The sequence below is a fragment of the Nerophis ophidion genome, linkage group LG07 (assembly GCF_033978795.1).
Source record: "Nerophis ophidion isolate RoL-2023_Sa linkage group LG07, RoL_Noph_v1.0, whole genome shotgun sequence".
Lineage (NCBI taxonomy): Eukaryota > Metazoa > Chordata > Actinopteri > Syngnathiformes > Syngnathidae > Nerophis > Nerophis ophidion.
The window spans coordinates 70,300,023-70,323,584 of NC_084617.1; the positions used below are offsets into that span (position 1 = coordinate 70,300,023).

The 23,562-nt window shown below is 41.8% G+C and overlaps 2 protein-coding genes across 2 annotated transcripts in view; both read right to left on the reverse strand.

Annotated features, from left to right (window-relative positions):
* Nucleotides 1-17,184, reverse strand: part of atp2a2a (ATPase sarcoplasmic/endoplasmic reticulum Ca2+ transporting 2a) — a 98,698-nt gene extending 81,514 nt beyond the window's left edge. The window contains exon 1 of the mRNA XM_061907016.1: nt 16,675-17,184. Coding sequence (XP_061763000.1) covers nt 16,675-16,792 — 118 coding nt within the window. The 5' untranslated portion in view covers nt 16,793-17,184. The remainder of the gene's footprint in view (nt 1-16,674) is intronic.
* Nucleotides 17,185-21,732: 4,548 nt separating this feature from the next.
* Nucleotides 21,733-23,562, reverse strand: part of ift81 (intraflagellar transport 81 homolog) — a 79,120-nt gene continuing 77,290 nt past the window's right edge. The window contains exon 19 of the mRNA XM_061907018.1: nt 21,733-22,797. The gene's annotated coding sequence lies outside the window, so the exon portion shown is untranslated. The remainder of the gene's footprint in view (nt 22,798-23,562) is intronic.

Below are 23,562 nucleotides of genomic sequence, written 5' to 3' on the forward strand. Positions count from 1 at the left end.
CAAAAAAAATCTAGCTGTCAACACTGAATATTGCATTGTTGTATTTTTTTCCCCACAGTTTATGAACTTACATTCATATTTTGTTGGAAGTATTATTCAATAAATATATTTTAAAAGGATTTTTGAATTGTTGCTATTTTAAAAAATTTTTTTTTTTAAAGTCACGTACCCCTTGGCATACCTTCAAGTCCCCCCATTTGAGAACCACTGTTTTATTGTAAGTATATGTAAGTTTACTTATTAGCAATAGTAGTTCCAGCACAGTTTGGGGGATATGCCCTGAAATCTATATTCCAGCCTCTTGCAATAATAATATATATCACGATATATTATTTGGTATGTAAATAATAAACATTTCAAGACGGATTAAAAAGACTCTTAATGTGTTATTCATGTACTAATACTGAAATTAAACATTTCTAGATTTCAAATTATAGGTAATGATTGCATTTTTGGTCACAAATACAAAGACAAAAACACAAGATGAAACATTTTAAATTAGTTATTATTATTAGCTCTAATTTAAATGTTTTGGTTTTGCCAAGCATTGAGGTGGCGACTTGTCCGAGGTGTACCCCGCCTTCCACCCGAATGCAGCCGAGATAGGCTCCAGCACCCCCCGCGACCTCAAAAGGGACAAGCGATAGAAAATGGATGGACTTGAGTCCAGATAGTTATTAGCAATAACAAACCTGACACATGATTTTTCACAATAAAAATATTGATCAGTGTAGTATTGACCATATACTGCTTCTATGCTTAATATTGTTAGGGTCGATATTTAAATTTCTCCACATCTAGTATGTGTGTGAAAATCATTGGGACTTTAACTTTAATTTTTATAGATCACCCACCTGTTTACAACCTAGAGCTCTAATTTCGTATAGTCTGCTACTGTGCATAGTGTAGCTGGCCGAGAGTGGAGTCGGCTGTCTTGGTTGCTTTGTTGGGTCTGCTCCTGTCTCTGGCCATGCTCCCTCCACCCCAGCGGAAGATGGCGTGGAACACCACAGAGGCCACCGCAGTGTACTTTTATTTTTTATTCATAGCTGTATGTAGAAGTGTCTGGTTGTATCTGCTGATTTAATGTCTTTAATGTCCTCTGTGTTCTTTGATGTTTGATGTGTCCCTCTTATACACATGTAAGAGGGATGTGTTCTATGGCTATGAGTTGTTTTTTTTCCCCCTTGGCCTCAGTCTGCACCCCCTCTCCAGGCTAAGACCGATTTTTTAATTTTATTTTAATCTTCTATTTTTTTCTCCCATCCCCCCTCCCATTGTTTACCTGTATCTCATCTTTTTTGTAAGGGGCGCTGGAAGCCGGCAGACCCGTCAGCGATCCTGTTCTGTCTCTCTGTAATGTTTGTCTGATCTTGAATGGGATTGTGCTGAAAATTGTAATTTTCCTGAAGGAACTCTCCTGACGGAATAAATAAAGTTCTATCTAATCTAATCTAATCTAATGTTTAGCTATTCTTTGTTCTCCAGTGACGATACTTATAAGAAACGTTTATTTTCCCCAATGGATGCAAGGACAGCTGGTTAGCCAGAATGCTAATGTGTTAAAGACCCGTTCATTTGTTTGTCGCTGTCAAATTTATGGGACATAGGGTAGCTAGAATTTGTCTTCAACATACATTGTCATGATATCACGATAGTGTTAAAATCTATCATCGGCCAAATTTATACAATTTAGATTGTCTATATCGCCTCACCCTAGTTGCAGCTTGTAGATGAAAAATGCTATCTCACTACTTTTGTCTTATGTACTAAAATTATTTTCATTCTTACGTTATACAGGACAGTGGACATTAACAATATTCTGCATAGACCGGGGTTCAGCAACCTGGCTCCTTGGAGCTTTTTCAAAAATGGAAAAAGATGGGCGGGGAAATACAGTGGGGCAAAAAAGTATTTAGTCAGCCACCGATTGTGCAAGTTCTCCCACTTAAAATGATGACAGAGGTCTGTAATATTCATCATAGGTACACTTCAACTGTGAGAGACAGAATGTGAAAAAAAAATCTAGGAATTCACGTTGTTGTAATTTTAAAGAAGAAATAAGTATTTGGTCTACCATTCAAAGCTCTCACTGACGGAAGGAGGTTTTGGCTCAAAATCTCACGATACATGGCCCCATTTATTCTTTCCTTAACACGGATCAATCGTCCTGTCCCCTTAGCAGAAAAACAGCCACAAAGCATGATGTTTCCACCCTCATGCTTCACAGTAGGTATGGTGTTCTTGGGATGCAACTCAGTATTCTTCTTCCTCCAAACACGACGAGTTGAGTTTATACCAAAAAGTTCTATTTTGGTTTCATCTGACCACATGACATTCTCCCAATCCTCTGCTGTATCATCCATGTATCCATTTTGGTATAAACTCAACTCGTTGTATTCATTATAACACATTTTAACTTTTTACGGTTCCACACTGTTTTGTTTTTTGTATTTTTAGTCCAATATGGCTCTTTCAACATGTTGGGTTGCCGACCACTGGCATAGACAATGCACATTTTTACACAATTTACCATGAATTGATTAACGTGGACCCCGACTTAAACAAGTAGAAAAAGTTATTAGGGTGTTACCATTTAGTGGTCAATTGTACGGAATATGTACTGTACTGTGCTATCTACTAATAAACGTTTCAATCAATCAATCAATCAATTTAAATTTTCCTGAGGGAATCAAAGTACTATCCATCTATATATAGTATAGCTCGGTTGGTAGAGTGGCCGTGCCAGCAACTTGAGGGTTGCAGGTACGATTCCCGCTTGTGCCATCCTAGTCACTGCCGTTGTGTCCTTGAGCAAGACACTTTACCCACCTGCTCCCAGTGCCACCCACACTGGTTTAAATGTAACAGATATTGGGTGTCATTATGTAAAGCGCTTTGAGTCACTTGAGAAAAGCGCTATATAAATATACTTCACTTCACTTCATCTAAACCAGATTATAGCATTGTTTCTCATTTCCATCTGCAGTCCCTCATACCAGTGTACTGGTAGCAAGGCGGGTGAAGGGTCTTGTCCAAGGACAACAGCTCGGCTTGGGCTGCTATTCAATTAACAGACAATAAATTAAATTAAAATTAAGTTGGTAAATTTCCCAGCATCGACAAATCGCCATTCATGTTTTTCATCAGTTTTTGCAACTGAAATGAACATAAAACCAGATGTCACAGCACCAGTATGGGAATATGTCAGTTTTAATCTTTGGAACAAGATAGATCGCTAGATTATAGATAGTAAATTGATTCCTTCAGGAGAGTTCCCTCAGGAAAATAAGAGATTAGCCTATCAACACCGAGTTTTCAGAGTATGCGCGGATACAAAAAAAAAAACCTGCACGTGCACTTGAAACACAAACACCCGACAGTTCACACTCACTTTGCATTTGGTGTACAAGGTGAGTGCAAACAAAATAGTCAGCGCTCACAGAAAGTGTGGTTAAATACAACGCCAAAGACATGCTGCCATTTAATACCGTTGAAAAAGTAACATTTCTAAAAGTCCTGCAAACCTTTGACAGACATATTGTTCAAACTTGCAATCTACAACCCTAAACTAACACTTTGCATACAACCCGTTAATACAGGGGTGTCAAACACAAATACAGAGCGGGCCAAGATTTCAAACTGAACAAAGCCGCGGGCCGAGGTTGAACAAATTAACGCTTTAATAGGGACCCAAACAAGTTTTGCATTGAATATTGACCAAGCAAGGCTTATATAACTTTATAGTGACAGGCAAAATCCAGTTTCAAATAATAATAATTAAAAAATATAAATGGCATATAAAATAAAATAAAAACACAAATTTAATGCCTTTTTTCGGCGGCGGGTTTGAGTTGGGGCGGGGTTTGGTGGTAGCGGGGGTGTATATTGTAGCGCCCCGGAAGAGTTAGTGATGCAAGGGGTTCTGGGTATTTGTCCGGTTGTGTTTATGTTGTGTTACGGTGCGAATGTTCTTCCGAAATGTGTTTGTCATTCTTGTTTGCTGTGGGTTCACAGTGTGGCGCATATTTGTAACAGTGTTAACCTTGTTTATACGGCCACCCTCAGTGTGACCTGTATGGTTGTTGACTAGGTATGCATTGCATACACTTGTGTGTGTGTGTGTATGAGCCGCATATATTATGTGAGTGGGCCGGCACACTGTTTTTATGGAAGAAAAGCGGACGTGGCGACATGTTGAGAACGCCAAAAGCAGTGCTTTTACGGCCCGCCCCCCAATATTATTGTCCAGGTGGAAATCGAGAGAAATTCGGGAGGGGCACTGAACTTCGGGAGTCTCCCGGGAAAATTGGGAGGGTTTACGAGTATGAGTATTAGTGGTGAATGTGGTGTTACAGCGGCGGGCCAACTCTAATGTTAATTTGATATTGCCTCAAGGGCCAAACGAAATTACCAAATTTGGCCCGCGGGCCAGAGTTTGACACCCATGCGTTAATAAATCTACCGTATTTTTCGGATTATAAATCGCAGTTTTTTTTCATAGTTTGGCCGGGGGTGCGACTTATACTCAGGAGCGACTTATGTGTGAAATTATTAACACATTACTGTTTATCTCATTCACGTAAGAGACTAGACGTACCGACAGAAGAGGAAGCGGCGCATTGTCTACCTTTTGGAGTTGGCAGTGGTGTTTAAAAGCGACACCGAGGAAGAATATTTCCTCGGATTTAGCGATTAGGAGTAACAGATCTTTTGGTAAAAGGTATAGCACAGTGGTCACCAATGCGGTGCCCGCGGGCACCAGGTCGCCCGTAAGGACCAGATGAGTCGCCCGCTGGCCTGTTCTAAAAATAGCTCAAATAGCAGCATTTACCAGTGAGTTGCCTCTATTTTTTTAGATTTTATTTGTTTACTAGCAAGCTGGTCTCGCTTTGCTCGACATTTTTAATTCTAAGAGAGACAAAACTCAAATAGAATTTGAAAATCCAAGAAAATATTTTAAAGACCTGCTCTTCACTTGTTTAAATAAATTCATTAATTTTTTCACTTTGCTTCTTATAACTTTCAGAAAGACAATTTTAGAGAAAAAAATACAACCTTAAAAATGATTTTAGGATTTTTAAACACATATAACTTTTAAACTCCTTTTTCTTTCCTGAAAATTTAAATCGATGTTCAAGTATTTTTTTTTTTTATTATTAGAAAGAATAATAAATACATTTTAATTTAATCATTTTAGCTTCTATTTTTTCGACGAATATTTGTGAAATATTTCTTCATACTTATTATGATTTAAAATTCAAAAAAAATATCCTGGCATATCTAGAAAATCCGTAGAATCAAATTTAAATCTTATTTCAAAGTCTTTTGAATTTCTTTTAAAACTTTTGTTCTGGAAAATCTAGAAATAATTTGTCTTTGTTAGAAATATAGTTTGGTCCAATTTGTTATATATTCTAACAAAAAGCAAATAGGTTTTTAACCTATTTAAAACATGTCATGAAAATTCTAAAATTAATCTTAATCAGGAAAAATTACTAATGATGTGCCATAAATTATTTTTGTCATTTTTTTCAAAAAGATTCAAATTAGCTAGTTTTTCTCTTAATTTTTTTCGGTTGAATTTTAAAGAGTTGTAATTGAAGATAAACTGTTTCAAAATGTAATTTTAATTTTTTTCGTGTTTTTTCCTCATTTAAACCGTTCAAATAAAGTGTTTTTTTCATCATTTATTCTCTACCAAAAAACCTTCCTTTTACGAGGCAATGACAGACAGAAATACCCATTTTTTTATATATATATAGATTTATTTATTAAAGGTAAATTGAGCAAATTGGCTATTTCTGGCAATTTATTTAAGTGTGTATCAAACTGGTAGCCCTTCGCATTATAATCAGTACCCAAGAAGTAGCTCTTGGTTTCAAAAAGGTTGGTGACCCCTGGAATGACTCACGTCCTCAATTCGTTATTTATGCGTCATATAACATACACTTATTCAGCCTGTTGTTCACAATTCTTTATTTATTCTAAATTGCCTTTTAAATGTTTATTCTTGGTGTTGGATTTTAGCAAATAAATTTCCCAAAATAATTGTGACTTACACTCTAGCTCGACTTATGTTTTTTTCCTTCTTTATTATGCATTTTCGGCCGGTGCGACTTATACTCCGAAAAATACGGTACGTATATTGTACTGTTTGTATTGTTATTCTTGTTTAATAAGCTCCTAACTTCATTGTCATTTAAGTAATGTAAAACTCTACCTACGCCTACATGTTCAATAATAATGTGCAATTTTGTCAATATTTTATTCATCCATCCATTCTCTACGGCTTATTCTCTTCGGGGTCGCTAGAGCCTATCTCAGCTACAATCGGGCGGAAGGCGGGTATTTTATTCACTGTTTTGGTAATTTATATTTGAGGGCCCTTAGGCCCCTTCACATATTTTTTTTTTTGCTTTTGGTTGTTTTGTTTTACTTAACATGGATGTTTAAAATTTTACATTTCAATTACAATGTTAAAATATATGGAAAATACAAGTTTATTGCATTTATTAAAACATTAGTGATCGATTTGGTCTTAAAAAAAATTAAATAAAAAAAAGGAAATAATGGCCATTACATCGTTTATCGGCAAAAATGTGTAGGTCAATATACTGTTGAGCAAAATGTGTAATCTGCCCTAGCAGAAGCTGGATTTGGACCAGGAACCCTCAACTTTCTGTGCAACAATTCTACCCTTTACTTTGTCCGTTAACATCGGGACTTCCTGAGGGCTTTTTTTCCCCCTCATCCAGGGCCCCCCGTAGTTACCCACATACCAAATGACCCACATTGATATTGCATAACAACACTATACATATACAGCTGCAAGAAAACGTACTTAAAACCTTTGAGATTACTTGGATTTCTGCATAATTTGGGCATAACATGTGTTTTGATCTTCATCAAAGCCATAATAACAGACAAACAAACAGTCTTCTTACTGCACGTAAAATTGTATGTTTTCAAGTTGTTTTTTTTAACATGTGTAAACATTCACACTGTAGGTATGGAAAAAGCATGTGAACCCCTAAGTTTATGACTTCTCTAAGAGTCAATTGGAGCCTGGAGTCAAACAACCTGGAGTCCAACTAATGTGATGAGATTACAGGTGTTGGTTAAAGCCGCCCTGCCCTATAAACACACACAAGTTTTAAGTTGTCTGTTCTCAAGAATATTGCCTTATGTGAACAGTTGCCAGGCCCAAAAGCGCTCTCTAAAAAGCTACGGTCAAGAATCGTTAAAGGCCTACTGAAACCCACTACTACCGACCACGCAGTCTGATAGTTTATATATCAATGATGAAATATTAACATTGCAACACATGCCAATACGGCCTTTTTAGTTTAGTAAATTGCAATTTTAATTTTCGCGCGGACGTATCATGCTAAAACGTCGCAATATGCTGATGCGTGCGTGGGACGTCACGCATTGTAAAGGATATTTTGTTCCAGCACCATTCCCAGCTATAAGTCGTCTGTTTACATCGCGTAATTCCACAGTATTGTGGACATCTGTGTTGCTGAATCTTTTGCAATTTGTTCAATGAATAATGGAGACGTCAAAGAAGAAAGCTGTAGGTGGGAAGCGGTGTATTGCGGCCGCCTTTAGCAACACAAACACAGCCGGTGTTTCATTGTTTACATTCCCGAAAGATGATGGTGAAGCTTTACTATGGAACAGAGCGGTCAAGCGAACACGGTTGGATTGGACCACACACACAAAGTACAGTGTATTATGCAGCGATCATTTCGAAAGATCGTGTTTCGAAGAGGGTCCCTTGCGAAGGGCAGAGATGGGCATCGCCATCACCCGTCGACTGGTGCTGAAGAAAGGTGCAGGGCTGACCTTCAGCTTGTACAGGTACGACTATATAATCTCACTAAAACACTAGTAACACAATAAGCAGATAAGGGATTTTCCAGAATTATCCTATTAAATTTGTCTAATAACATCTGAATCGCTCCCACTGCCCTCGTCTTTTTTTTTTCTAGTCCTTCACTCTCACTTTCCTCATTCACGAATCTTTCCTTCTCGCTCAAATTAATGGGGAAATTGTCACTTTCTCGGTCCGAATCGCTCTCGCTGCTGGTGGCCATGATTGTAAGCAATGTGAGGATGTGAGGAGCTCCACAACCCGTGACGTCACGCGCACATCGTCTGCTACTTCCGGTACAGGCAAGGCTTTTTTGTTAGCGACCAAAAGTTGCGAACTTTATCGTCGATGTTCTCTACTAAATCCTTTCAGCAAAAATATGGCAATATCGCGAAATGATCAAGTATGACACATAGAATGGACCTGATATCCCTGTTTAAATAACAACATCTCATTTCAGTAAGCCTTTAACTTACAAGAAGCTGGAAAGGGTTACAAAAGTATCTCTAAAGGCCTTGATGTTCATGTGTCTACAGCAGGGGTCGGGAACCTTTTCGGCTGAGAGAGCCAAGAATCCGAATATTTTTAAATGTATTTCCGTATGAGACATATAATTTTTTTTTTCAACACTGAACACACCTAAACGTGTGCATTTTTAAGTAATACCAACATTACTAGAGTATAATAGGTCTCTTATTCTTTGTAATAACATTGATATTCTGAAGCTAACTCTGGAGGAAACGTGGCCTGCGGGCCTGCAGCGAAGCGGGGTGTGCCAGGACCGGCCTCGAAATCCGCGAGAGGTGCGTAGACAATCCACCTGGGCCTTGTTATCTAATCACCTGTCGCTCTGTTATAAGCAGCAGCCAGGAGGAGAGACTGGGTTGGAGCTGGAGCCAGAGTGCGAGCGAGAACGAAAGAGAAAAAGACAATCGCTTGAAAGCAACTAAGAGACTTATTGAAAAATAAAAAAATATCGTAACCCTGAAAAAGGCTTTCATGTCGGTGCTTGGTGGTCAGAAGAACCTCCAGGAGGGCAAGCCCTATAAAAAAAAATTATAAATAAAGTGCGGTAGAAAAAGGATGGATGGATTCAAATGCATGAGCATGTTTAATATTTCGAACGTTATTTTTAACACTTTGATTACAAGTGGAATTAGTCATTACTTATCGTGTTAAGCAGTGTTTGCTCAGATTTATCCGAGAGCCAGATGTGGTCATCAAAAGAGCCACATCTGGCTCTAGAGCCATAGGTTCCCTACCCCTGGTCTACAGTAAGACATATTTTCTACAAATGGAGAAAGTTCAACACAGTTTTCTCTCTCCAGATGTGGACACAGCACATAATGCTCTATGAAGTGAAAAATAACCCATGAGTGTCAACTAAAGACCTACAAAAATATCTGTCGCATGCTCTAATTATTGTTGACGAAACTACAATACGTAAAACATTGAAGAAGAATGGCGTTCATGGGAGGACACCACAGAGGAAGCCATCCATCCATTATCTACCGCTTATTCCCTTTTGGGGTCGCGGGGGGTGCTGGCACCTATCTCAGCTACAATCGGGCGGAAGGCGGGGTAGACCCTGGACAAGTCGCCACCTCATCGCAGGGCCAACACAGATAGACAGACAACATTCACACACTAGGGCCAATTTAGTGTTGCCAATCAACTTATCCCCAGGTGCATGTCTTTGGAAGTGGGAGGAAGCCGGAGTACCCGGAGGGAACCCACGCATTCACGGGGAGAACATAGCGGCATAGCTCGGTTGGTAGAGCGGCCGTGCCAGCAACTTGGGGGTTGCAGGTTCGATTCCCGCTTCCGCCATCCTAGTCACTGCCGTTGTGTCCTTGGGCAAGACACTTTACCCACCTGCTCCCAGTGCCACCCACACTGGTTTAAATGTAACTTAGATATTGGGTTTCACTATGTAAAGCGCTTTGAGTCAATAGAGAAAAGCGCTATATAAATATAATTCACTTCACTTCACATGCAAACTCCACACAGAAAGATCCCGAGCCTGGGATTGAACCCAGGACTGCAGGACCTTCGTATTGTGAGCCAGACACACTAACCCCTCTGCCACCGTGAAGCCCCAGAGGAAGCCAATGCTGTCCAAAAAAAACATTGCTGCATGTTTAAAGTTGGCAAAAGAACACCTGAATGTTCCACAGCACTACTGACAAAATATTCTTTGGACAGATGAAACTAAGATTGAGTTGTTTGGAAGGAACATAATGCTATTATGCGTGGAGGACAACATCAAAACCTCATCTCCACTGAGAAATATGGTGGAGGTGGCATCATGGTATGGGGTTGCTTTGCTGCTTCAGGCCCTGGACGGATCGCTTTCATTGATAAATGAATTCCCAAGTTCATCAAGACATTTTGCAGGAAAACGTAAGACCTGTACCCCCAACTGAAGCTCAACAGAGGATGGGTAATGCAACAGGACAACGACCCCAAGCAATGAATTAGTAAATCAACAACAGAGTGGCTTCAACAGAAGAAAATACGCCTTCTGGAGTGGCCTAGTCAGAGTCCTGACCTCAAGAGAGCAATTCACACCGGACATCCCAAGAATATTGCTGCACTGAAAACGTTTTGTGAAGAGTAACGGTCCGAAATTCGTCCTGACCTTTGTGCAGGTCTGATCTGCAACTACAGGAAACGTTTGGTTGAGGAAATGATTTTAATCCAAGGGTTCACATACTTTTGTCCACCCTGCACTGTGAATGTTTAGATTATCATTGAACACATCTTGTATAAACGTTAGGAGTTGTTGAAAAGGTCAACAACTCGTAACACCATTGATTTTAATTCACTATTATTATTTTGGGCAATGACACTTAAAAACAAAACACACTGATCCATAAGGATTCTACTCATTAAAGTGTTAAAAAATAATTTTTTTTTTTTTTTACTCTTTACTTTCAACACAATGGTCTCGAGATCAACTTCAGATCTATTTGTCAATTATAAGTTTTTTTGTAGTTTACGTTTGTTCGTTTTAGGCCCTTCGGTTTAGCTTGGTTGGTAGAGTGGCCGTGCCAGCAACTTGAGGGTTGCAGGTTCGATTCCCGCTCCTGCCAACCTAGTCACTGCCGTTGTGTCCTTGGGCAAGACACTTTACCCACCTGCTCCCAGTGCCGCCCACACTGGTTTGAATGTAACTTAGATATTGGGTTTCACTATGTAAAGCGCTTTGAGTCACGAGAGAAAAAGCGCTATATAAATATAATTCACTTCACTTTAAAAAAAACAGCTCAGTTTTTTATATGGCGAACACAAAATATGCAACATTTGTCCCGAAAAATATCTCCGAGTGGAATATTTAATGTGACGTAATCAAAGCCTATAATTAGGGTCCGCAGGCCCTATTGAAACTGCTGTGTTTTATTATTATTCCGTACCTACGCGCTGTAATTTGACCCCCTTAACATGCTTCAAAACTCACCAAATTTGACACGCACGTCGGTATAGCAAACCTTCCCAACATATTAAGCAACCAATCCCCCAAAATAAAAATTGCGCTCTAGCGCCCCCTAGGAAAAAATTACAGACAAAACTGCATATAACTCCTGTCAGGAATGTCAAAGCGACATGAAACAAAAACTCCTATGTAGGTCTGACTTAGACCCAATTTTCATACACTCACTTCTTTCAGCAAAAATCTACAGGAAGTTGGCAAAAACCCCTTCAAAATAAAATGTTCGCAAAAAATGCAATTTTTGCCTCTTTGCGCTGTAATTTGACCCCTTTGAAATGCTTCAAAAGTCACAAAACTTGGCGCACACATAAGGACTGGCGAATATTGCGATCTAATGAAAAAACCAAACCCCAAAACTCAAAATTGCGCTCTAGCGCTATTTTTGAATAAAACACTGAAAAAACGGCTCCTAGGAAGAAAACACAGACAAAATTGCTTGTAACTTCCGGTAAGAATGTCGGAGAGACATGAAACAAAAACCTCTATGTAGGTCTCGCTTAGACCTACATTTCATAGATTGACAACCCCCAACAAATATCAACAGGAAGTTTGCAATCCCCCCTTCAAAACAAAAGTTTTGTAAAAACCGGTCACCTTTCTTCAAACATTATCTCCTCTGAGTGCATTTGTTGTTTTGGCTTCAAACTCGCACAGGAGAGAGATTGAACCCTTCTGATTAAACGTATAGAACAGAGTTTTGATAAGTTCTCAGGTTTTTATTTTACGCGCCTTCAAAGAACCCCTGTGCAAAGTCTCCTAAAAAATGTCATTTTTGCCTCTTTGAGCTGTTATTTGACCCCCTTAAAATGCTTCTAAACTCACCAAACTTGACACACACATCAGGTCTGGCAAAAATTGCGATCTGATGAAAAAACCTAACCTCAAAACTCAAAATTGCGCTCCACCGCCCCCCTAGGAATACAACACGGACAAACTGCTCCTAGGAAGAAAACACAGACAAAACTGCTTGTAACTTCCGGTAGGAATGTCAGAGAGACATGAAACGAAAAAAACACTATGTAGGTCTCACTTAGACCTACATTTTAATAATTAATATACTTTAGCAAAACTCAACAGGAAGTTTGATATTTTCACTTCACTAAACAACTGCATTACTTTCACAATGCATTAGATTCTCAAAATAGTGGCTCCAAGGCGTCTTCTAACGCTTATCCGGCCGTGGGTCTCGGGGGCAGCAGCCAAAGGCGAACCTGACCAACGCTGCTTGCAGCTTTAAATCATAATTGATTTTGATTCAGGATAAGCGGAAGATGATGGATGGATTTTGATTCACTATTTTTTTTTTTTTAAGAAACAGCCTGCATGGCAGCTTTGTGTTATTAGAGTAAATAAACATTGCCACATTTTATTGTCACATTTCACCTGTTTACTCTTTTATACCATTTTTTAAAGTTTTTTTTATTTTATTTTAATCGTATTTTTAGAACAGAGGTTCTTAACCTGGGTTCGATCGAACCCTAGGGGTTCGGTGAGTCGGCCTCAGGGGTTCGGCAGAGGTCAAAACAGACCTGACTCATCGTGAAAATACAAACTTCTCCCTATCGGTGTATTACGGATACGGCAAAAGCAGAAGTAACACTGATTTGCAGGTGTGTAATTTGTGAGTTTATGCACTGTGTCGGTTTTATTGTTTGAACAAGGTGGTATCGCATGAAAACAAGCAATGACGCCAAGCCGACTGACTGGCAAAGACAGGCTTGAATAAGGGTCTTGATTGGAAACGGTTGCGCAGTCCTAACACCAGAGGCAGGTGAAAATCATAAGTCGGCACGGAAACCAAACAAAACAAGGGAGCGCAAACAGGAACTAAAAGAGTCCAAAAACTAACAAAAACATAATCCAGACCACAGATCATGACAAAATTAGGTCTTCGTTACGTAGAATATGTTCCCTACACTAAAGTGTTACCATGTCACACCTGTAAGTTATGTTTTGGTTTTGGTCATGCTATGTTTAGTTTTTGGACATTCAGTCACGTTTTTCACTTCCTGATTTTGTTCGTTTCCATGCCAACGCATTAGTTCCCACCCTGTCACGCCCCTGCCCTCAATCCCACACCTGTTCCTGATTATCACAGCCAGTATTTAAGTAATTTTCTTTCTGTTCATCATTCCGGGATCTTCACACTCGCACGCACCCTACCCATGCTGTTGCAACCTTCACGCCCTCGTCCACAGTTCCATGCCGTGTAAATTTATGTATTTATGCCACAGTGCTAAGTTTTGTTTTGTTTGTATATAGTCATGCCATTGTGCTGTTTTGTTTTAAGTATAGTATAGATTATTATCCGCCACAGAGCGCGTCCTTGGTTTACCTTTTTGCAGTTTGTTTGTTTATTTAATAAATATCATGTACCTAAATTCACGCCTGGCTCGTCCTGTAATCCCGCTGCGTCGAAGGAGCACACTCAATCAATGTCCAAGCCAAGTTATGACAGAAAGATCCCAGCTCTGTCACGCCTGTGAGTTATGTTGTGTTTCTGTTCATGTTTTGTCCATGCTAGTTTTTTCATGCCAAAGTCCTTGCTACTCTTGTCCAACCATCAATCAATCAATGTTTACTTATATAGCCCTAAATCACTAGTGTCTCAAAGGGCTGCACAAACCACTACGACATCCTCGGTAGGCCCACAAAAGGGCAAGGAAAACTCACACCCAGTGGGACATCGGTGACAATAATGACCCAGTGGGACGTCGGTGAAAATGATGACTATGAGAACCTTGGAGAGGAGGAAAGCAATGGATGTCGAGCGGGTCTAACATGATACTGTGAAAGTTCAATCCATAATGGATCCAACACAGTCGCGAGAGTCCAGTCCAAAGCAGATCCAACACAGCACGCATCGCAAAGGTAATACGATAGACCTAGTGCTTGTAAGGGGTATCACCGTTTCCAAAGTTACGATACTACCGTATACTAAAGTATTGTCCGATCATTACCTTATAAAATTCGAGGTTCAGACGCATGTTCGTCAAACTAATAATAATAATAATAACTGCTATAGCAGCCGCAACATTAATACTGCCACAACGACAACTCTTGCTGACCTACTGCCCTCGGTAATGGCACCATTCCCAAAGTATGTGGGCTCTATTGATAACCTCACTAACAACTTTAACCATAGTAAGTGTTATTTGATTAGATTAGATTAGATAGTACTTTATTTATTCCGTCAGGAAAATTACAATTTTCAGCACAATCCCATTCAAGATCAGACAAACATTACAGGCAGACAGAACAGGATCGCTGACGGGTCTGCCGGCTTCCAGCGCCCCTTACAAAAAAGATGACATACAGGTAAACAGGTGGGGGGGGATGGGAGAAAAGAATAGAAGATTAAAATAAAATAAAAATGAAAATCGGTCTTAGCCTAGTGTGTGAATGTGAGTGTGAATGTTGTCTGTCTATCTGTGTTGGCCCTGCGATGAGGTGGCGACTTGTCCAGGGTGTACCCCGCCTTCCGCCCGATTGTAGCTGAGATAGGCGCCAGCGCCCCCCGCGACCCCAAAAAAGGGAATAAGCGGTAGAAAATGGATGGATGGATGGTCTTAGCCTGGGCCCTGGAGAGGGGGTGTAGACTGAGGCCAAGGGGAAAAAAAAAAAAAAAAACAACGACTCATAGCCATACTACACATCCCTCTTACATGTGTGTAAGAGGGAAACATCAAACATCACATGCATTATGTTCATAGTTTGGTAAACTGTTAGTTTTGTCTCTTTTCCCAAGTTGTGCCTACGCAGCGAGTGCTTTTTGTTTGTAGCTTTTTTTTTTTTAGTTAAAATTAAATCATGTTTTTACCTGAACGCCATGTTTTGAGTAGTATGTCTGCCTTCCTGGGAGAACGACCCCCCCCCCATTCTGACATACCAAAAACATAACTTTATCTTGAATTTGAAAAAAATATATACATTTTATTTTTCACGAATGCGCATATGAACCTGGCGGGGTTCAGTACCTCCAACAAAGTTAAGAACCACTATTTTAGAATGGGTGACATTGCTATCACCAGGAAGGATGAGATCACCTACCTAGGTTCCATTCTAGAGGCTAATCTTTCCTGTGATAAAATGGCAACCAAGGTGATCAAAAAGGTCAACCAAAGAACGAGATTCCTCTACAGAATCTCCTCTCTGGTCTACAAAAGCACCTTGAGGATTCTAGCGGGAACTCTCATTCCACCCTTCTTCGATTACGCTTGCACCTCCTGGTACCCCAGCACCTCCAAAACCCTCAAATCTAGACTCCAAACATCCCAGAATAAACTAATCCGGTTACTTTTAGACCTCCACCCCAGATCACACCTCAATCCAACCCACTTCTTCAAAGTGGGCTGGCTCAGGGTGGAGGACAGAGTAAAACAACTTGCACCGAGCCTGGTCTATAAAATCCGCTACACCTCCTTGATACCGAAGTACATGTCAAATTACTTCCTTAACGTAAATGACCGCCATAACCACAACACCAGGGGGAGCTCCACAAACCACGTTAAACCCAGATTTCGATTTAACAAAGGTCTTAACTCATTCTCTTTCTATGCCACATCAATGTGGAATGCACTCCCAACAGGTATAAAAGTAAGTGCATCTCTATATTCCTTCAAAACCGCTCTAAAACAACACCTCCAGGCAACTTCAAGACTTTACTAATACCCTCCTCCATTCACATCCCATCTCCCCGGATTATAAACAACTCAAATGTACTTGTAATGTATATACTTGTTCTTATGCTATGTGAACTCACTATGTTCTCTGCTGGCTGTACATATCCTACTAAATAAGACCTACACTCTTTCAATGTCCATATTTCTCTGTTGATGCAATTGTTGATGACTGAAGTTCTGATATCAACCAAAGCTCCTCATCCCACCCCCCGGATTGTAAATAATGTAAATAATTCAATGTACATACTATGATGATTAACTTGTGTGATGACTGTATTATGTGGATAGTATATATTTGTACCAAGAATTGATTAACGTGGACCCCGACTTAAACAAGTTGAAAAACTTATTCGGGTGTTACCATTTAGTGGTCAATTGTACGGAATATGTACTGTACTGTGCAATCTACTAATAAAAGTATCAATCAATCAAATCAATGTGCTTAGGGTCGTTAAAAAAAATCACCCGCGGGCCGCACTTTGGACGCCATTGGACTAGTACGTAAAGAGGCGGGAAGTCCTCGAGGTCGCCGCGATGACGTCACCGCCATGACTTTTAACCGACATTATCGAAGTCAAAGGCAGCCGCGTCAGAGTATACAGAAGTTCCGAGTGTCGTACCGTTCAGGCCCCATTTCTCCCGCTGCCGTTTCACCTCGTCCAGGGAGAGTCCCGTGCTCTCGTTGACGCAGAAATAGCCGTAAACTTCTTCCACACTCTTGGTGTGAGAGTTCTCCATGGCTGACTAGGACGGCTCTCCTTCCCGCACTTCACGCCCGCCTCAGGTGCAGCTCGGTCGGCTTCCTTCGAAGACAGCCGCCCGGTGGTGGTGGAGGTGGAAGGGGGGGAGGAAATAATGGAAGATTGAGTTACGAACGTGTGTGTCCTTGTGCGGTTCTCCGGCAACCACGGCTTGTTTTCGGTGAGCCTAAATGTTCTCCTGGTTCGCCGCCGGGATGAAGGTGACTCTCTAGCGTCCGCGTAGGTCCAAAAATGGTGGGATGCTGTCGACTGCGGCGTCCTGCGTGCGGGGCTGCATTCGCGGACACGGTGCCTGATGTCTGCCTGCGTGTGATGCCGAGTCCCCCCCTCACCGTGGCGTCGCTCTCAGTGGGGCCATTGCGTCACTGACAGCCTGCTTTTATCAAAGCGCGGCTCCGACTTTGCTGCATGTGGACGAGCCTGATTGGACGAGCCTGGTCACCTGACCCCGGACCAGGGAAACACAAAAAAAAAACGAGGAAGGGAGCGAGTCTTGATAGGCCAGGGGTGTCCAACATGTAGCCGGGGGGCCATTTTCAGCACGTCGTATTTTTTTTTTTTAATTGAACCAGTGCAAAGGGGAACATTATCACCAAACCTATGCAAGCGTCAATATATACCTTGATGTTGCAGAAAAAAGACCATGTGTTTTTTTAACCGATTTCCGAACTCTAAATGTGAATTATGTTTATATAGTGAATTATGTTTATATAGCGCTTTTCTCTAGTGACTCAAAGCGCTTTACATAGTGAAACCCAATATCTAAGTTACATTTAAACCAGTGTGGGTGGCACTGGGAGCAACGTGGGTAAAGTGTCTTGCCCAAGGACACAACGGCAGTGACTAGGATGGCGGAAGCGGGAATCGAACCTGAAACCCTCAAGTTGCTGGCACGGCCACTCTACCAACCGAGCTATACCGCCCCAAATGGGTGAATTTTGGGGAATTAAACGCCTTTCTGTTTATCGGTCTTGTAGCGATTATGTCAGAACACACCCGCCATTTTCATTTTCACATTACAAACACCTGTGTGGAGTTTGCATGTTCTCCCCGTGAATGCGTGGGTTCCCTCCGGGTACTCCGGCTTCCTCCCACTTCCAAAGACATGCACCTGGGGATAAGTTGATTGGCAACACTGAATTGGCCCTAGTGTGTGAATGTTGTCTGTCAATCTGTGTTGGCCCTGCGATGAGGTGGCGACTTGTCCAGGGTGTACCCTGCCTTCCGCCCGATTGAAGCTGAGATAGGCGCCAGCGCCCCCCGCGACCCCGAAAGGGAATAAGCGGTAGAAAATGGATGGATGGACATTACAAACACCGGGTCTCAGCTCTGTTATGTTCCGTTTTTTCGACTATTTGTTGGAACCTTGGAGACATCATGCCTCGTCGGTGTGTTGTCGGATGGTGTAACAACACGAACAGGGAGGGATTCAAGTTGCACCACTGGCAAGAAATCTGCCGCCAGACCCCCATTGAATGTACCAAAGTGTCTTAAATGATAAATGGGTTGTACTTGTATAGCGCTTTTCTACCTTCAAGGTACTCAAAGCGCTTTGACACTACTTCCACATTTACCCATTCACACACACGTTCACACACTGATGGAGGGAGCTGCCATGCAAGGCGCCAACCAGCACCCATCAGGAGCAAGGGTGAAGTGTCTTGCTCAGGACACAACGGACGTGACGAGGTTGGTACTAGGTGGGATTTGAACCAGGGACCCTCGGGTTGCGCACGGCCACTCTCCCACTGCGCCACGCCGTCTTCACATTTGACCGGCCATGCTAAGACGGACATGGCACAGAGATGTATGGATAACCTGCAGATGCATTTGCAACCATTAAGTCAACGAAATCACAAAGGTGAGTTTTGTTGATGTTGTTGACTTATGTGCTAATCAGACATATTTGGTCGCGGCATGACTGCCAGCTAATCGATGCTAACATTTTATGTGGAGAGACTGGTGCACAGACGGTCACCACACGATCCTTGACAGAATCGGGTCAGGGTCCAGTGGCATGAAGTCCAAGACGACTGGGGACCCTTTTCTGCTGCAGCCTTCTTCGCCATCGCAGTCGTTGTGGTAGTTCTTAAATCTACCGTATTCCGCCTGCTCCGCCGTTGAGGTCTTCACTGTATCCCTGGCTAAGGGGCAGTCAGGTACTAGGCCTTTGCCAAGAGCCACCTGGGGTAACAGTAGTAAAGGGGTTAACCTCCTAGTGCTCCAGGACCCCATAGAGGAGCCTCCACTGCCGGATGCACTTTAACGTCATGCCCAGGACATAATATTGTGTGTCCTGGGCATGACATACATGTTTTGCCCTTGCTCTTCAGGGTCTTCAAGCCAGGGTCTTCTAAACATCCCAAAAACTCGTTTTAAAACCTGTGGAGACCTGGCATTCCAGGCTATAGCTCCCAGACTCTGGGACAATTTTAACCAGTCCCTCAGTGATCTTGACTGTATTGAAACTTTTAGGGAAACAATGAAAACTTCTAAATTTAGTAAAGCTTTCAGTTAATGCATCGTTTAACCATCATTTGTTATCCACTTTGTATCCTTTTTATGATGTTGCCCCTGTTTTAAATTGAATTGTTGTTTTACTTCACCTATGTTTTGTACAGCGCTTTGTGATTTTATCTGTGAAAAGCGCTTTATAAATAAAATGTACTAATATACATGCTACGCTAATCGATGCTAGCATGCTATTTAGGCTAGCTGTAAGTACATTTCAAACTAGATACCCACATTTAATGCGAAACAAACACTTACCAATCGACGGATTTAAGTTGCTCCAGTGTCACAAGATGCGAAAGTCCTGATCGTTTGGTCCGCACATTTTACCGGCGATGCTAATAAGGCAGCCATGCTATGGGCCACTTCATTAGGTACACCCATGCTATGGCCGAATAGCGTCAATAGCTTCAATTTCTTCTTCAATTTCGTTTTCGCTATCTGCTTCCATACTCCGACCATCTGTTTCAATACATGCGTAATCTGTTGAATCGCTTAAGCCGCTGAAATCCGAGTCTGAATCCGAGCTAATGTCGCTATATCTTGCTGTGGTAACCGCCATGTTGTTTGTATTGGCAGCCCTGTATGACGTCACAGGGAAATGGATAGTCGCATCGCACATAGCGAAAATCAAGAACTTTAAAGCTTTTTTTAGGGATATTCCAGAAGGTGTAAAATTTTGAAAAAAAACTTTGAAAAATAAAACAAGCCACTGGGAACTGATTTTTATTGTTTTTAACCCTTTTGAAATTGTGATAATGTTCCCCTTTAATGTCCTTTGTTTTCTTTGATGTTTCAATAAATCAATCAATGTTTATCTATGTATATAGCCCTAAATCATCAGTGTGTCAAAGGGCTGCACAAACCACGACGACATGCTCGGTAGAGCCCACATAAAGGCAAGGAAAACTCACTCCAGTGGGACGTCGGTGATAGTGACAATGACGACTATGAGAAACCTTGGAGAGGACCGCATATAGATAGATAGAATTTATAGGCGCAGTCAAGTCATTGAGGGGTTCCGTTTCGGTGGCCGCGCGATTAGGTCTCTGCTTTTTGCAGACGATGTAGTCCTGTTGGCTTCATCTGGCCGGGATCTTCTGCTCTCACTAGATCGGTTCGCAGCCGAGTGTGAAGCGACCGGAATGAGAATCAGCACCTCCCAATCCGAGTCCATGGTTCTCTCCCGGAAAAGGGTGGAGTGCAATCCCCGGGTTGGGGAGGAGACCCTGCCCCAAGTGGAGGAGTTCAAGTACCTAGGAGTCTTGTTCACGAGTGGGGGAAGAGTGGATCGTGAGATCGACAGGCGGATCGGTGCGGCGTCTTCAGTAATGCGGACGTTGTACCGATCCGTTGTGGTGAAGAAGGAGCTGAGCCGGAAGGCAAAGCTCTCAATTTACCGGTCGATCTACGTTCCCACCCTCACCTATGGTCATGAGCTTTGGGTCATGACCGAAAGGATAAGATCACGGGTACAAGCGGCCGAAATGAGTTTCCTCCGCCGTGTGGCGGGGCTCTCCCTTAGAGATAGGGTGAGAAGCTCTGCCATCCGGGAGGAACTCAAAGTAAAGCCGCTGCTCCTCCACATGGAGAGGAGCCAGATGAGGTGGTTCGGGCATCTGGTCAGGATGCCACCCGAACGCCTCCCTAGGGAGGTGTTTAGGGCACGTCCAACCGGGGAAGACCCAGGACACGTTGGGAAGACTATGTCTCCCGGCTGGCCTGGGAACGCCTCGGGATCCCCCGGGAAGAGCTAGACGAAGTGGCTGGGAAGAGGGAAGTCAAACAACTGACGAAAGTGAAGTCTTGGTATGATTGATGATTGCTCATTTTTATGTCTATTTTTTATGCCTGGCTTGAGATCGACTGACACACCCTCCGAGATCGACCAGTCGATCGCGATCGACGTAATGGGCACCCCTGGTCTAGAGTATACAGGTAAAGTATAAGTTTCCCTCTTACACACATGTAAGAGGGATGTGTGCTAGGGCTATGAGTTGCTTTTTTCCCTTGGCCTCAGTCTGGACCCCCTCCCCAGGGGCCCATGCTTAGACTGATACTTTGTTTTTCGCCACCCCCCCACACTTGTTTAACTGTATCTCACCTTTTTTGTCAGGGATGCCGGAAATTGGCAGACCCCATCAGCGATCCTGTTCTGTCTCCCTATAGTGTCTGATCTTGAATTGGATTGTACCCAAAATTTTAATTTCCCCTCAGGGATTAATAAAGTACGCCTGATTCTGATTCTAATTGGTGTGCGGTGGGAGATTATTTGCAAATGCTGTGTTGTTGTTGTTGTGTGTCGATGCTATCTAACGATTGGCAAGAGTAACCGTGTAATACTCTTCCATACCAGTAGGTGGCACCTAGGGCTGGGCGATATCACCTTTTTTCATTATCTCGATATTTCTGCGCCATATCGCGATACTTGATATATATCTCGATATTTTGCCTTAGCCTTGAATGAAGACTTGATGCATATAATCACAGCAGTATGATGATTCTATGTGTCTACATTAAAACATTCTTCTTCATACTGCATTAATATATGCTCATTTTAAACTTTCATGCAGAGAAGGAAATCACAACTAAGTCAATTGACCAAAACTGTATTTATTAAACAGTTATTAAGCAGTGGCACAAACATTCATGTCATTTCCAAAACAGAAAGTGCAAGATTGTCAGAGACATTTTAAAACAAGCTATTAGTGCACTTTTGTGCATGATGTCACTAAGATGACATTAAAACAACACTGAATTAAAGTGCACTTTTGTACAGAACGCCACTACAATAGTTTAAAACAAAGTGCACGTTTGTGCATGATGTCACTAAGATGACATATTAAAACACTAAATTAAAGTGCACTTTTGTACAGAACTCCACTACAATAGTTTAAAACAAATAAAGTGTATTTTTGTGCATGATGTCACACAAGATATTTCAATAACTGTCAAATAAAAATGAGCTGCATAATAGGAAATCAAATAGTGTTCGTCCTTCGCTATGTGGTAGGTTCCTGTAGACATTATCTCCTTTTGTTGTTTACTAATTTTTTCATACGGTGTTGATCTGGAAATGTTTGCCTCGGCATGTCAACGTCTCCGAATGTAGATGTTGACATGCGGAGTAATCACTCTTCATTCTCCAGCGGGTGACTTTTCAAATGATGCTACATATTAGCAGTAATGCTACATTTTGTAGCAACGCATTTGCCCCACACTCGACAAATTACGGTTGTCCGTTCGACATATTCCCGCTTGAAGCCAAACCACCGCCAGACGACGGACCCCTTGCTGTTTTTCTTGGGGATTAATTCGTCCTTCGTTACCAGATTCGCACCGAATTCTTTCTCTCGTATCACCACTCGCACGGCTCCACTAGCATCACAGCTAACGTTACCCATGCTGCTAACTCTCTGCTCCGCGAGGGCGTACACGTATGTGACGTATGTAAGAAGGTGCGCTTGCTGTCTGTGAGAAGGAGAGACAACAAAGAGTGAGAGAGAACATACACTCAAATATCACGATATAGTCATTTTCTATATCGCACACAGACAAACCCGCGATATATCGAGTATATCGATATACCGAGTATATCGATATATCGCACAACCCTACATGTAATACTCTTCCATATCAGTAGGTGGCTGCCGGTAGCTAATAGCTTTGTAGATGTCGGGAACAGCGGGAGGCAGTGTGCAGGTAAAAAGGTATCTAGTGCTTAAACCAAAAATAAACAAAGGGCGAGTGCCCCTAAGAAAAGGCATTGAATCTCAGGGAAGGCTATGCAGAACCAAACTAAAACTGATTACAAAGTAAACAAAAAACAGAATGCTGGACGACAGCAAAGACTTACTGTGGAGCAAAGACGGCGTCCACAAAGTACATCCAAACATGACATGACAATCAGCAACGTCCCTACAAAGAAGGATAAAGACAACTGAAATGTTCCTGATGTCATGAGGGCAGTTTTCATGCTTTTTTTTTGTCCTTTTGTTTTTCTACTCCCCTCTCCTCTGGTGTCTGTAAGCGGGAGGCAGTGTGCAGGTAAAAAGGTATCTAGTGCTTAAACCAAAAATAAACAAAGGGCAAGTGCCCCTAAAAAAAGGCATTGAAGCTCAGGGAAGGCTATGCAGAACGAAACTAAAACTGACTACAAAGTAAACAAAAAACAGAATGCTGGACGACAGCAAAGACTTACTGTGGAGCAAAGATGGCGTCCACAAAGTACATCCA